The sequence below is a fragment of the Phallusia mammillata genome, chromosome 2 (genome assembly GCF_965637545.1).
Source record: "Phallusia mammillata chromosome 2, kaPhaMamm4.hap1.1, whole genome shotgun sequence".
Taxonomy (NCBI): Eukaryota; Metazoa; Chordata; class Ascidiacea; order Phlebobranchia; family Ascidiidae; genus Phallusia; species Phallusia mammillata.
In genome coordinates this window covers 19,070,200-19,083,551 of record NC_137253.1, presented here as the reverse complement: position 1 = coordinate 19,083,551, position 13,352 = coordinate 19,070,200, and the positions used below count along the sequence as shown (strand labels likewise).

The 13,352-nt window shown below is 34.2% G+C and overlaps 1 protein-coding gene across 9 annotated transcripts in view; it reads right to left on the bottom strand.

The window, feature by feature from the left end:
* Window positions 1–989: 989 nt before the first annotated feature.
* LOC145213807 (complement receptor type 1-like) overlaps window positions 990–13,352 on the bottom strand; it is a 35,492-nt gene continuing 23,129 nt past the window's right edge. For 5 of the 9 annotated variants that reach the window (XM_080082205.1, XM_080082207.1, XM_080082212.1 and 2 more), the window contains 30 exons: window positions 13,123–13,311; window positions 10,992–11,174; window positions 10,742–10,924; window positions 10,494–10,676; window positions 10,251–10,433; window positions 8,804–8,986; window positions 8,485–8,667; window positions 8,165–8,347; window positions 7,846–8,028; window positions 7,524–7,706; window positions 7,205–7,387; window positions 6,884–7,066; window positions 6,565–6,747; window positions 6,246–6,428; window positions 5,925–6,107; window positions 5,606–5,788; window positions 5,286–5,468; window positions 4,967–5,149; window positions 4,648–4,830; window positions 4,329–4,511; window positions 4,011–4,193; window positions 3,692–3,874; window positions 3,373–3,555; window positions 3,055–3,237; window positions 2,736–2,918; window positions 2,417–2,599; window positions 2,175–2,360; window positions 1,707–1,802; window positions 1,413–1,622; window positions 990–1,252 (listed from right to left, as the gene is read on the bottom strand). In XM_080082205.1, the coding sequence (XP_079938331.1) occupies window positions 1,059–1,252; window positions 1,413–1,622; window positions 1,707–1,802; window positions 2,175–2,360; window positions 2,417–2,599; window positions 2,736–2,918; window positions 3,055–3,237; window positions 3,373–3,555; window positions 3,692–3,874; window positions 4,011–4,193; window positions 4,329–4,511; window positions 4,648–4,830; window positions 4,967–5,149; window positions 5,286–5,468; window positions 5,606–5,788; window positions 5,925–6,107; window positions 6,246–6,428; window positions 6,565–6,747; window positions 6,884–7,066; window positions 7,205–7,387; window positions 7,524–7,706; window positions 7,846–8,028; window positions 8,165–8,347; window positions 8,485–8,667; window positions 8,804–8,986; window positions 10,251–10,433; window positions 10,494–10,676; window positions 10,742–10,924; window positions 10,992–11,174; window positions 13,123–13,311 (5,450 nt within the window). In that variant the 3' untranslated portion in view covers window positions 990–1,058. The remainder of the gene's footprint in view (window positions 1,253–1,412; window positions 1,623–1,706; window positions 1,803–2,174; window positions 2,361–2,416; window positions 2,600–2,735; window positions 2,919–3,054; window positions 3,238–3,372; window positions 3,556–3,691; window positions 3,875–4,010; window positions 4,194–4,328; window positions 4,512–4,647; window positions 4,831–4,966; window positions 5,150–5,285; window positions 5,469–5,605; window positions 5,789–5,924; window positions 6,108–6,245; window positions 6,429–6,564; window positions 6,748–6,883; window positions 7,067–7,204; window positions 7,388–7,523; window positions 7,707–7,845; window positions 8,029–8,164; window positions 8,348–8,484; window positions 8,668–8,803; window positions 8,987–10,250; window positions 10,434–10,493; window positions 10,677–10,741; window positions 10,925–10,991; window positions 11,175–13,122; window positions 13,312–13,352) is intronic. The other 4 variants (XM_080082209.1, XM_080082206.1, XM_080082210.1 and 1 more) reach the window with 4 other exon arrangements.

Genomic DNA, 13,352 nt, shown 5'->3' with positions numbered 1-13,352 from the left:
AAGGCAATAAAGCGTATTATCTCGTTATGTTTACAAAAGAGTAACTTCTTATTGAAGGCAATGCAAATCACCAAACTTAATGAATAAAGTTTTGATTTTTATTTGGTGTCACTGTAGCAACATTTTATGCATTTTGACTTTTTGTTTTATTGTAGTTGTTCAAGTTTTTTCCTCACCGTTTTTTTGGTTTGTTTTGTTTATGTTTCTTTTTTATATTTTATTGTGGACTCAAAACAACTATTCTGGAATATGCAGGTCTTCACTTCGATTATCTCTCACCCCTGAAAATTTCGGTAAAGTATGTTAACACATGTAATTTCATGGTGCACAATGTAATAAGAATTTGTAAAGTTGATGAAACTAACTAAACAACTTCCTTTATTCCAGTACTGGCCTTGCTATCAAATAAAGTTTTTTAGTAATTGAGTATACATGGACACACGGTACCACGCCCATGGTTTGCGACCGGCCTTGGCGTATTAACGACAGCTGTATGTGACCACCAACTTCACAATAAACTAAAATCATCAGGTTTCAACTATTTTTTTCATGTGTCGCCTACGTGATGGTATTCTTGAATTGATATTTGATTTTTGTCGTACACGGCTATCCTATTGATAGCAGCTGCAGTTTTCTGTTATCAAAAAAAAAAAAAAAAAAAAAAAAAATCCAGGGTAGGCTATTGGATTTTAATACGTCAGTTTAAAAGAAAACGTCATCCACGTGCACCAAATTCGAGGACTTCCAGCATTAGGCATGATAACTTTAAACACTGCAAGTCGGTAAAGCAAGCGCATATTAGGCGTAATTGCTTTCTTCGACTTTTTATTCCGTTACACACGAAAGTATTGACCCTGTATTTCTATGGTTGCTGATGATACTTGAAATTCTTGTAGTAGATTAGTTTATCAAATGTATGAGTATGAGCAAACATATGTATTGTGAAAGCTGCCTACTATTACTTTATCTAAAATACACAAACTAACAAGAAGAATAAAATCTATTTATTGACAGTGATTTTTTGGCCAGAAAAACAAGGCTATGCAAATGAGAATATATTAAAAAAGACAGTTTTCTGTTACACTTGGACGTTCACAGAACACATTCGCGAGAGTACTAGAACAAGATACATCAAACCAGAAAAATGGAGATGTTGTTTCCATAACCACACAACTGTTGGTTAATGAAGCAGTGGGAGAGAAGTTCAATACTGACACTTGTGATCCAGAACTTCCATAAAACCATGCATTCCCTAAACAGAAAATTGATAAGATATATTGTACCAAAATCAATAGCATGTTTATGTACATTTTGTAATTAAAGCCAACCAAAAAAGAAAAGCCAAATAAAACTGTAAGTCAACACTAATGAAATGTAGCCAAATATGTAGAAAACTAAAGTAAAATGCTTACCAATTTTTACAATGTTTAACCACAAGAGCCCAGTACTTAAAACAGTTGGAGTGGAACTAACAGCTGATTGAATGGAAGTTCTCACTGAAACATCAGGTGAAACCAAAGTGGCACTTGAATCCTCCATCAGACAAATTAATGATGCTATGTCATATGAGCTTGCAGTTGTAATCAGAGGTTGGTAGTCAATCACACCAACAGTAATCCATTCTAACATTACAACACATAGTATGTAGAAACAGTATAGTCAGAAATAGATTTTTTTTTAATCACAAAATGATGTCACAAACTTACCACAGAATAGTCCATTGTACTGTGGCTCACACACGCAACAAACAGATTGTCCACTAATGCACAGTCCAAAGTTTTGACATGGATTAAAAGAGCAATCTTAAAAAGGAGAGTGAAGGAAAACTTAGGTAAACACCATAAGTTTAGTCAAAAAAATAAACTCAAAATGCTGATTTTTTATGCTTAGTTTTTCGTGGTTTCACATATTCCTTACCACAGACACGTTTTATAAACTTTTACAGAAGAAAACCAGACCGCATGCATTAAATCAAGTATTTTTTTATAATATACATCAAATCATCAAATCAAATTATGAATCAAATTTTACTGTTCATTGCTAAAAATACACAGGTGCAACGTATCTTTTCAAATAAATGTCAAAACATGTTCAAAAAATATTTTTTTGTTGTAGTAATTTTTTAGATGGTACATAAATAATCAATACCAAATATTCAAGGAACAATAACAAACCTGCTGAACATGTTGCAGACAATGCTGAAAATTGACCATCAGCTTGACATGTGATGGTACTAACTCCATTCAATTGAAATCCTGAATTGCAACTATATGTAACAACAGAATTATAAGAGTATGATGATGGAATGTTAATTGGGGAGAAAACTGCATTCAGCAAATTAGGTGGTGATGAACAGACCACTGCAAAATAAAGAAGCATAAGAAACAAAGAAACCTTCAGATTTTAAAACAAATACCTTCGGTACAAGTTGCAGATAAAGAGGAAAAGTCCCCATTGTTTTGGCAAGTAACTGTGCTGACACCAGATAAAATATATCCAATATCACAGGTGTATGTAACAACTTCATTGATGTCATAAATAAATGGAGTTCGAACAGGAGTGAAGACACCATTTGTGAGAGTCGGTGGTTGGGTGCAAACTGAAAAATCAATTATGGTACGTTTGTTTTACACCAATAAAACAAATAACACAGCAAACTGGTAAATTGATCAGGAACCAACATATTAAACAAGTTCTCCAATTTGACAGGACCAATTAACAAAAACTTCAAATACTTTGTGTGCAAGTTGCAGTCAATGATGAAAATTGACCATCACTCTGACAAGTAACTGTGTCTGAACCATCTAATCGAAATCCACTGTCACATGTGTATGTAACAACTTCATTGATGTCATAAATAAATGGAGTTCGAACAGGAGTGAAGACACCATTTGTGAGAGTTGGTGGTTGGGTGCAAACTGAAAAATCAATTATGGTGAGTTTGTTTTACAAAAATAAAACAAATAATAAAGCAAACAATAAAATTGATCAGGAACCAAAATATTAGACAAATTATTCACTTTGGCAAAACAAAGAAACTAAAACTTCAAATACTTTGTGTGCAAGTTGCAGCCAATGATGAAAATTGACCATCACTCTGACAAGTAACTGTGTCTGAACCATCTAATCGAAATCCACTGTCACATGCGTATGTAACAACTTCATTGATGTCATAAATAAATGGAGTTCGAACAGGAGTGAAGACACCATTTGTGAGAGTTGGTGGTTGGGTGCAAACTGAAAAATCAATTATGGTGAGTTTGTTTTACAAAAATAAGACAAATAATGTAGCAAACTGGTAAATTGATCAGGAACCAACAAATTAGACATTTTTTCCACTTGAGGAAACAAATTAACAAAAACTTCAAATACTTTGTGTGCAAGTTGCAGCCAATGATGAAAATTGACCATCACTCTGACAAGTAACTGTGTCTGAACCATCTAATCGAAATCCACTGTCACATGTGTATGTAACAACTTCATTGATGTCATAAATAAATGGAGTTCGAACAGGAGTGAAGACACCATTTGTGAGAGTTGGTGGTTGGGTGCAAACTGAAAAATCAATTATGGTACGTTTGTTTTACACCAATAAAACAAATAACACAGCAAACTGGTAAATTGATCAGGAACCAACATATTAAACAAGTTCTCCAATTTGACAGGACCAATTAACAAAAACTTCAAATACTTTGTGTGCAAGTTGCAGTCAATGATGAAAATTGACCATCACTCTGACAAGTAACTGTGTCTGAACCATCTAATCGAAATCCACTATCACATGTGTATGTAACAACTTCATTGATGTCATAAATAAATGGAGTTTGAACAGGAGTGAAGACACCATTTGTGAGAGTTGGAGGTTGGGTGCAAACTGAAAAATCAATTATGGTGAGTTTGTTTTACAAAAATAAAACAAATAATAAAGCAAACAATAAAATTGATGAGGAACCAAAATATTAGAAAAATTATTCACTTTGGCAAAACAAAGAAACTAAAACTTCAAATACTTTGTGTGCAAGTTGCAGCCAATGATGAAAATTGACCATCACTCTGACAAGTAACTGTGTCTGAACCATCTAATCGAAATCCACTGTCACATGCGTATGTAACAACTTCATTGATGTCATAAATAAATGGAGTTCGAACAGGAGTGAAGACACCATTTGTGAGAGTTGGTGGTTGGGTGCAAACTGAAAAATCAATTATGGTGAGTTTGTTTTACAAAAATAAGACAAATAATGTAGCAAACTGGTAAATTGATCAGGAACCAACAAATTAGACATTTTTTCCACTTGAGGAAACAAATTAACAAAAACTTCAAATACTTTGTGTGCAAGTTGCAGCCAATGATGAAAATTGACCATCACTCTGACAAGTAACTGTGTCTGAACCATCTAATCGAAATCCACTGTCACATGTGTATGTAACAACTTCATTGATGTCATAAATAAATGGAGTTCGAACAGGAGTGAACACACCATTTGTGAGAGTTTGTGGTTGAGTGCAAACTGAAAAATCAATTATGGTGAGTTTGTTTTACAAAAATAAGACAAACAATGTAGAAAACTGGTAAATTGATCAGGAACCAACATATTAAACAAGTTCTCCAATTTGACATAACAAATTAACTAAAACATTAAATACTTTGTGTGCAAGTTGCAGCCAATGATGAAAATTGACCATCACTCTGACAAGTAACTGTGTCTGAACCATCTAATCGAAATCCACTGTCACATGCGTATGTAACAACTTCATTGATGTCATAAATAAATGGAGTTCGAACAGGAGTGAAGACACCATTTGTGAGAGTTGGTGGTTGGGTGCAAACTGAAAAATCAATTATGGTGAGTTTGTTTTACAAAAATAAAACAAATAATAAAGCAAACAATGAAATTGATCAGGAACCAAAATATTAGACAAATTATTCACTTTGGCAAAACAAAGAAACTAAAACTTCAAATACTTTGTGTGCAAGTTGCAGCCAATGATGAAAATTGACCATCACTCTGACAAGTAACTGTGTCTGAACCATCTAATCGAAATCCACTGTCACATGCGTATGTAACAACTTCATTGATGTCATAAATAAATGGAGTTCGAACAGGAGTGAAGACACCATTTGTGAGAGTCGGTGGTTGGGTGCAAACTGAAAAATCAATTATGGTGAGTTTGTTTTACAAAAATAAAACAAATAACACAGCAAACTGGTAAATTGATCAGGAACCAAAATATTAGACAAATTATTCACTTTGGCAAAACAAATTTACTAAAACTTCAAATACTTTGTGTGCAAGTTGCAGCCAATGATGAAAATTGACCATCACTCTGACAAGTAACTGTGTCTGAACCATCTAATCGAAATCCACTGTCACATGCGTATGTAACAACTTCATTGATGTCATAAATAAATGGAGTTCGAACAGGAGTGAAGACACCATTTGTGAGAGTTGGTGGTTGGGTGCAAACTGAAAAATCAATTATGGTAAGTTTGTTTTACAAAAATAAAACAAATAATGAAGCAAACTGGAAATTGATCAGGAACCAAAATATTAGACAATTTTTTTTCCACATGAGGAAACAAATTAACAAAAACTTGAAATACTTTGTGTGCAAGTTGCAGCCAATGATGAAAATTGACCATCACCCTGACAAGTAACTGTGTCTGAACCATCTAATCGAAATCCACTGTCACATGAGTATGTAACAACTTCATTGGTGTCATAAATAAATGGAGTTCGAACAGGAGTGAAGACACCATTTGTGAGAGTTGGTGGTTGGGTGCAAACTGAAAAATCAATTATGGTGAGTTTGTTTTACAAAAATAAAACAAATAATGAAGCAAACAATAAAATTGATCAGGAACCAAAATATTAGAAAAATTATCCACTTTGGCAAAACAAATTTACTAAAACTTCAAATACTTTGTGTGCAAGTTGCAGCCAATGATGAAAATTGACCATCACTCTGACAAGTAACTGTGTCTGAACCATCTAATCGAAATCCACTGTCACATGCGTATGTAACAACTTCATTGATGTCATAAATAAATGGAGTTCGAACAGGAGTGAAGACACCATTTGTGAGAGTTGGTGGTTGGGTGCAAACTGAAAAATCAATTATGGTAAGTTTGTTTTGCACCAATAAAACAAATAATGAAGCAAACTGGTAAATTGATCAGGAGCCAACAAATTAGACATTTTTTTCCACTTGAGGAAACAAATTAACAAAAACTTCAAATATACTTTGTGTGCAAGTTGCAGCCAATGATGAAAATTGACCATCACTCTGACAAGTAACTGTGTCTGAACCGTCTAATCGAAATCCACTGTCACATGAGTATGTAACAACTTCATTGATGTCATAAATAAATGGAGTTCGAACAGGAGTGAAGACACCATTTGTGAGAGTTGGTGGTTGGGTGCAAACTGAAAAATCAATTATGGTGAGTTTGTTTTACAAAAATAAAACAAATAATAAAGCAAACAATGAAATTGATCAGGAACCAAAATATTAGAAAAATTATTCACTTTGGCAAAACAAAGAAACTAAAACTTCAAATACTTTGTGTGCAAGTTGCAGCCAACGATGAAAATTGACCATCACTCTGACAAGTAACTGTGTCTGAACCATCTAATCGAAATCCACTGTCACATGTGTATGTAACAACTTCATTGATGTCATAAATAAATGGAGTTCGAACAGGAGTGAAGACACCATTTGTGAGAGTTGGTGGTTGGGTGCAAACTGAAAAATCAATTATGGTGAGTTTGTTTTACAAAAATAAGATAAACAATGTAGAAAACTGGTAAATTGATCAGGAACCAACATATTAAACAAGTTCTGCAATTTGACATAACAAATTAACTAAAACATTAAATACTTTGTGTGCAAGTTGCAGCCAATGATGAAAATTGACCATCACTCTGACAAGTAACTGTGTCTGAACCATCTAATCGAAATCCACTGTCACATGTGTATGTAACAACTTCATTGATGTCATAAATAAATGGAGTTCGAACAGGAGTGAACACACCATTTGTGAGAGTTGGTGGTTGGGTGCAAACTGAAAAATCAATTATGGTAGGTTGGTTTTACAAAAATAAAACAAATAATGAAGCAAACTGGTAAATTGATCAGGAACCAACAAATTAGACAATTTTTTTTCCACATGAGGAAACAAATTAACAAAAACTTCAAATACTTTGTGTGCAAGTTGCAGCCAATGATGAAAATTGACCATCACTCTGACAAGTAACTGTGTCTGAACCATCTAATCGAAATCCACTGTCACATGAGTATGTAACAACTTCATTGATGTCATAAATAAATGGAGTTCGAACAGGATTGAAGACACCATTTGTGAGAGTTGGTGGTTGGGTGCAAACTGAAAAATCAATTATGGTGAGTTTGTTTCACAAGAATAAAACAAATAATAAAGCAAACAATAAAATTGATCAGGAACCAAAATATTAGAAAAATTATTCACTTTGGCAAAACAAATTTACTAAAACTTCAAATACTTTGTGTGCAAGTTGCAGCCAATGATGAAAATTGACCATCACTCTGACAAGTAACTGTGTCTGAACCATCTAATCGAAATCCACTGTCACATGCGTATGTAACAACTTCATTGATGTCATAAATAAATGGAGTTCGAACAGGAGTGAAGACACCATTTGTGAGAGTTGGTGGTTGGGTGCAAACTGAAAAATCAATTATGGTAAGTTTGTTTTTCAAAAAATAAAACAAATAATGAAGCAAACTGGTAAATTGATCAGGAACCAACATATTAAACAATTTTTTTTCCACATGAGGAAACAAATTAACAAAAACTTGAAATACTTTGTGTGCAAGTTGCAGCCAATGATGAAAATTGACCATCACTCTGACAAGTAACTGTGTCTGAACCATCTAATCGAAATCCACTGTCACATGAGTATGTAACAACTTCATTGATGTCATAAATAAATGGAGTTCGAACAGGATTGAAGACACCATTTATGAGAGTCGGTGGTTGGGTGCAAACTGAAAAATCAATTATGGTGAGTTTGTTTCACAAGAATAAAACAAATAATAAAGCAAACAATGAAATTGATCAGGAACCAACATATTAGACAAATTATTCACTTTGGCAAAACAAATTTACTAAAACTTCAAATACTTTGTGTGCAAGTTGCAGCCAATGATGAAAATTGACCATCACTCTGACAAGTAACTGTGTCTGAACCATCTAATCGAAATCCACTGTCACATGCGTATGTAACAACTTCATTGATGTCATAAATAAATGGAGTTCGGACAGGAGTGAAGACACCATTTGTGAGAGTTGGTGGTTGGGTGCAAACTGAAAAATCAATTATGGTAAGTTTGTTTTACAAAAATAAAGCAAATAATGAAGCAAACTGGTAAATTGATCAGGAACCAACAAATTAGACAATTTTTTTCCACATGAGGAAACAAATTAACGAAAACTTCAAATACTTTGTGTGCAAGTTGCAGCCAATGATGAAAATTGACCATCACTCTGACAAGTAACTGTGTCTGAACCATCTAATCGAAATCCACTGTCACATGAGTATGTAACAACTTCATTGATGTCATAAATAAATGGAGTTCGAACAGGAGTGAAGACACCATTTGTGAGAGTTGGTGGTTGGGTGCAAACTGAAAAACAAATTTGGGTGAGTTTGTGTTACATCAATATAACAAATAACACAGCAAACTGGTAAATTCATCAGAAATCAACATATTAAACAAGTTCTGCAATTTTATTTTACAAATTAAGTAAAACATTAAATACTTTGTGTGCAAGTTGCAGCCAATGATGAAAATTGACCATCACTCTGACAAGTAACTGTGTCTGGACCATCTAATCGAAATCCACTGTCACATGTGTATGTAACAACTTCATTGATATCATAAATCATAGAATTTCGCACAGGAGTGAAAGCACCATTTGTGAGAGTTGGTGGTTGGGTGCAAACTGGGAAACAAATGTAACATGTTTTTCTTTAATTGACAGAAATAAGGTAGGTTATGAATGTGGAGTTGAAATATGTAAGAGTTGGTACAGGGATGTAAACTGTCATTTCCCAACAATAAAATTTGACAACAAAAATGACAATAATGTAATGGGATTAATAGTATATGAACAACAATGCCCCTGTTAATTAAATATTCAGTCATAGTTATCAGTTAGATTATTGTGTGGTGGCCCCACCACCTTGAACATTTAGGGCGGTGTGGCTGCCACTATGGATTTTTGGTTGGACAAAAACGTTTGTTACAATTTTTTTTAAATAAACTAAATGAGAAACACAAGGGTTCCACATAAAATTTCTGCATATATAATACAATGTGTGGAAAAACATCAATTTTTACTTTTCAACCATCCGTTATTGGTATTGTTAAGACAAAATTGTCAAAATCACTGTAGCCATTTAAACCAAATCAGAGTTAGTACACACTATAGCTGACCAATGCAAGTGACGTTGCAACATGTTGTTGTTCACTAAAAGTGTTGCGCTTATTCCAATTTTTCCGGGGACAAAAAGTACCACAAAAACAAAACACACTTACAGAACATGAAGGTGTGATTTGATTCTGCGGAAGGCATTATATAAAACTAGCTGCCTATGAGGTGAATGCCAATTTCAATTTGTGTGGCACTGGATAATTTCATTTGAATCACACAGTAGCGAATATCAAAGTATTTCTTGCTGTTACAGTACAGCAGTTTTGTTATTACTTGATAAAGATAAGGAAGTATTTTACTGAACAAAAATGCCAGAAAACAAAACAATGTTTAGTTATTGCTTAAAAAAATTAGTAACATTTACCGGATTATAACTTTGAAAAAAAGGAATTGAAGTCAAGTAAATGTGATCATAGGCTAAAATAAAATAATTGATTTACAAGTTTACTATTGTGACAAGACAATGAAGTTAAGACCAACATCGCTTCATCATGATTAGCAGGTTCATCCAGTTATCAGCATGGTCAGTATTTTTGATGATTGGTTTCAAAACATTCTAACATGTCAACAGGTTTTGTAAACTTACCATGTTCAACACTGTAACAGTAGCAAAGACAAACAGATAATTAAACAGACATGCACATTTGAAAAAAGCTTGCAAAATGTGAAATAACAGGCACCCTGTATTTAACAGAAGTTGTAAAAAAATAAGCTAATGGTAATAAACTTTCACACATTCCACATTTGGTTTCTAAATATTCTTTGTTCTCACTTTGTACACAAGATGCAGTTAGGCTTGTAAATGTTCCATCACTTTGACAAGTGACCGTGTCACCTCCAGTCAGTTTGTACCCAGTTTGGCAAGCGTAAGAGACAACATCACCAATTGCATATACCAGTGGATCATGTACAGGAAGATATTGTCCATTTTCAAGTGTAGGAGGATCGAGGCACACTATTTCACAAATACAAATGTTTAAAATAAAAAAATCCTAAAATAAAAACATAATGTTACCTTGGGTACAAGAGGCAGCCAATGCAGAAAATTCACCATTGCTTTCACATGTTACTGTATTGGAACCTTCAAGTTCGAAACCGACATTGCAAGAATAACTTAAGACATCATTAACATCATAAAATGATGGAGAATGTACTGGAGTATAACGTCCATTACTTAAAGTTGGTGGGTTAATGCAACCTATAATACATGAGTATAACTAGTACAGTGCTAGTAATAAAATGAACCATGTCAGATTATATTACCTAATGTGCAAACTGCAGTAAATTGAGAAAACTGGTAAGTAGACAGACAAACAATAGTATCTGATCCATCCAATCGATAACCAGAATCACATGTATATGTAACAACTTCATTCACTTCAAAGTAGGCTGGGTTTCTTACTGGTGATATTTCCCCATTTAAAAGAACTGGTGGATCTGTGCAAACTAAATGTAAAGAAGTGTTATTAGATTTAGTTGTCTTTTTCATGTTCTATATTTGTGCTTTCTATACCTCCTGTGCAAGTTGCAGCTAATGATGAAAATTGACCATCACTCTGACAAGTAACTGTGTCTGAACCATCTAATCGAAATCCACTGTTACATGTGTATGTAACAACTTCATTGATGTCATAAATAAATGGAGTTCGAACAGGAGTGAAGACACCATTTGTGAGAGTTGGTGGTTGGGTGCAAACTAAAAAAATAGTAATAATTGCTGCTGGCTTAAGTACCATATTTGTTGTGTTGAAATTTATTTATAAACATAAATATTAATCCCAAAAATCCTGACATACAGTTGCAGTTAGATTTAAAAAAAAGCACAGACATATTGTGACATTGTAAAATGTTTTAATATTCTTGTGTAAAATGTTTTAATATTCTCAATATTCTTAACGGTGGTTCTCTTACTTTTTAAGCATGCCGCGCATCAAACTATTTCCTTTCACGAACCGCTTTGCAGGTAAACATAACAAAATTTGTTCAAAGAATGTTAATTTTCAACTTTATTGTGGTTAGTAAGGATGTTTTTGATTATGAATACAAAATATGAGCTTTTAAACATTGTCATGCAGACCAGAATTTGTCATGAATCCAAAAATGCCAGGGAATGTTAGCGCTTCAAAAAACAGGGAATATATCACGGCACACAGTTTGAGAATCACTGATCGAAAATAATGATTTCAAACAGTTTCTTTTCTCACAACTTTTGTTCATTTTATGGCTGATTAATAAAGGGGTTGCATCTTATTTATCAAAATTTTTGTTTGAAAAGCGTTAGCACACATAACTAGAAGGGTGGCTTAGCACATATTGCCCTTGCATATACACTATAACCTATTTTAAAACATAAATATATTTCCTATGCTTATTTTGTATTGGGTCCTATATTAGCCATCGTCTTTTATAACTTTAGTCATTTCTGCAGGCAAAAACTCATGGGTCCCCACACGTGCAACGTTGAAAATAATGCAATTCAAGAGATAACCATGAGAAAGTCGGGTGTTGTAAGGTAAAACACAGTGATCGGCACTGGGCTTAAATAATAATACTATGTAGAATACAAACTATAAAATTAGATTCACCCCAGATATTGTTTGAAGTATGTCCTATTTAACGTTTCAAAAAACTGACCCATTTTAGGGGGCTAGTAGGGCAACTAATTGGGTTCGACACACAAACTAAAAAATATATAAAAACCACAATGACTCAATCAATACTACTGCAAAATTTCAGCCCAATCCGCCAATTTTTCGACCACTAGAGGTGTTTTGAGCAACAACCGTTAATGTTTCTGACGTCATAGGGCTGTTAACAAGCCCCTAACTGCCATGGCGCAAAAACGACCACCAAGCAACCCACCAACGAGCAACATACAACTGGTTGCCCTTGTAACACTATTGCTCCAAAGAAATCTTTCGTTTGTGGTGCCCAGTAACATACAAATACGTTTTACACTTTAGGACAGTGATGGGCAACCTGCGGCCCGCGGGCGGCCCTTTGATTAAAGTTGTGCGGCCGCAGAGACACTTGGATTTCAAATGTACTGGCAAACAAGTCCAACTATTATATTTTTTTAAACAGATTAGTGCGCCTGATGCTGTTTTTCTGCAACCTGACAATATGCGAATGTTGAATCAAATGCGAATGTTTCTTGTAGTAAGGTATTTTTGGTATGCAACGAAGTAAAATCACCTTGTGTTATATAAAGGTGCGGCCCGGGATCGAATCATAAACACCCATTTTAGGGGGCGAGCGGGGTAAATACTGGGGTTATCAACAAAAACAAAGTGGGATGCACATCTACATAACTATATCTACCATCTGTGTAAATTTCAGCCAAATCCATCAAACATTTGATGGAAAAACGAGTAGGACAAACTTCGGGGGGAAAATACCCATTTTAGGGGGCTAGCGGGGTAAATACTGGGGTTATCAACAAAAACAAAGTGGGATGCACATCTACATAACTATATCTACCATCTGTGTAAATTTCAGCCAAATCCATCAAACATTTGATGGAAAAACGAGTCGGACAAACTTTGGGAAGAAAAAAAAGAAGAAAAAAAAAGAAAAAACAAAAAACAATTCGAGTAAAATCAATATGAGTCCCCTTCAGGGAAGGGGACCCATAATAACCCTACTTTGTGTGCAGATTGCACCAATGGTTGAAAACTGTCCACTGCTTTCACAGGTGATGGTGCTAGATCCGTCCAATCTGAATCCAGAGTTACAAGTGTAAGTGATAACTTCTCCAACATTGTAGATTAATGGGTCCAGAACAGGTGTAAATTCCCCATTTGGTATTGAGCTTGGATTCTCACACACAGTCACTAAAGATGACAATTAAGCCAAAAAGTAACATTAAAAAATA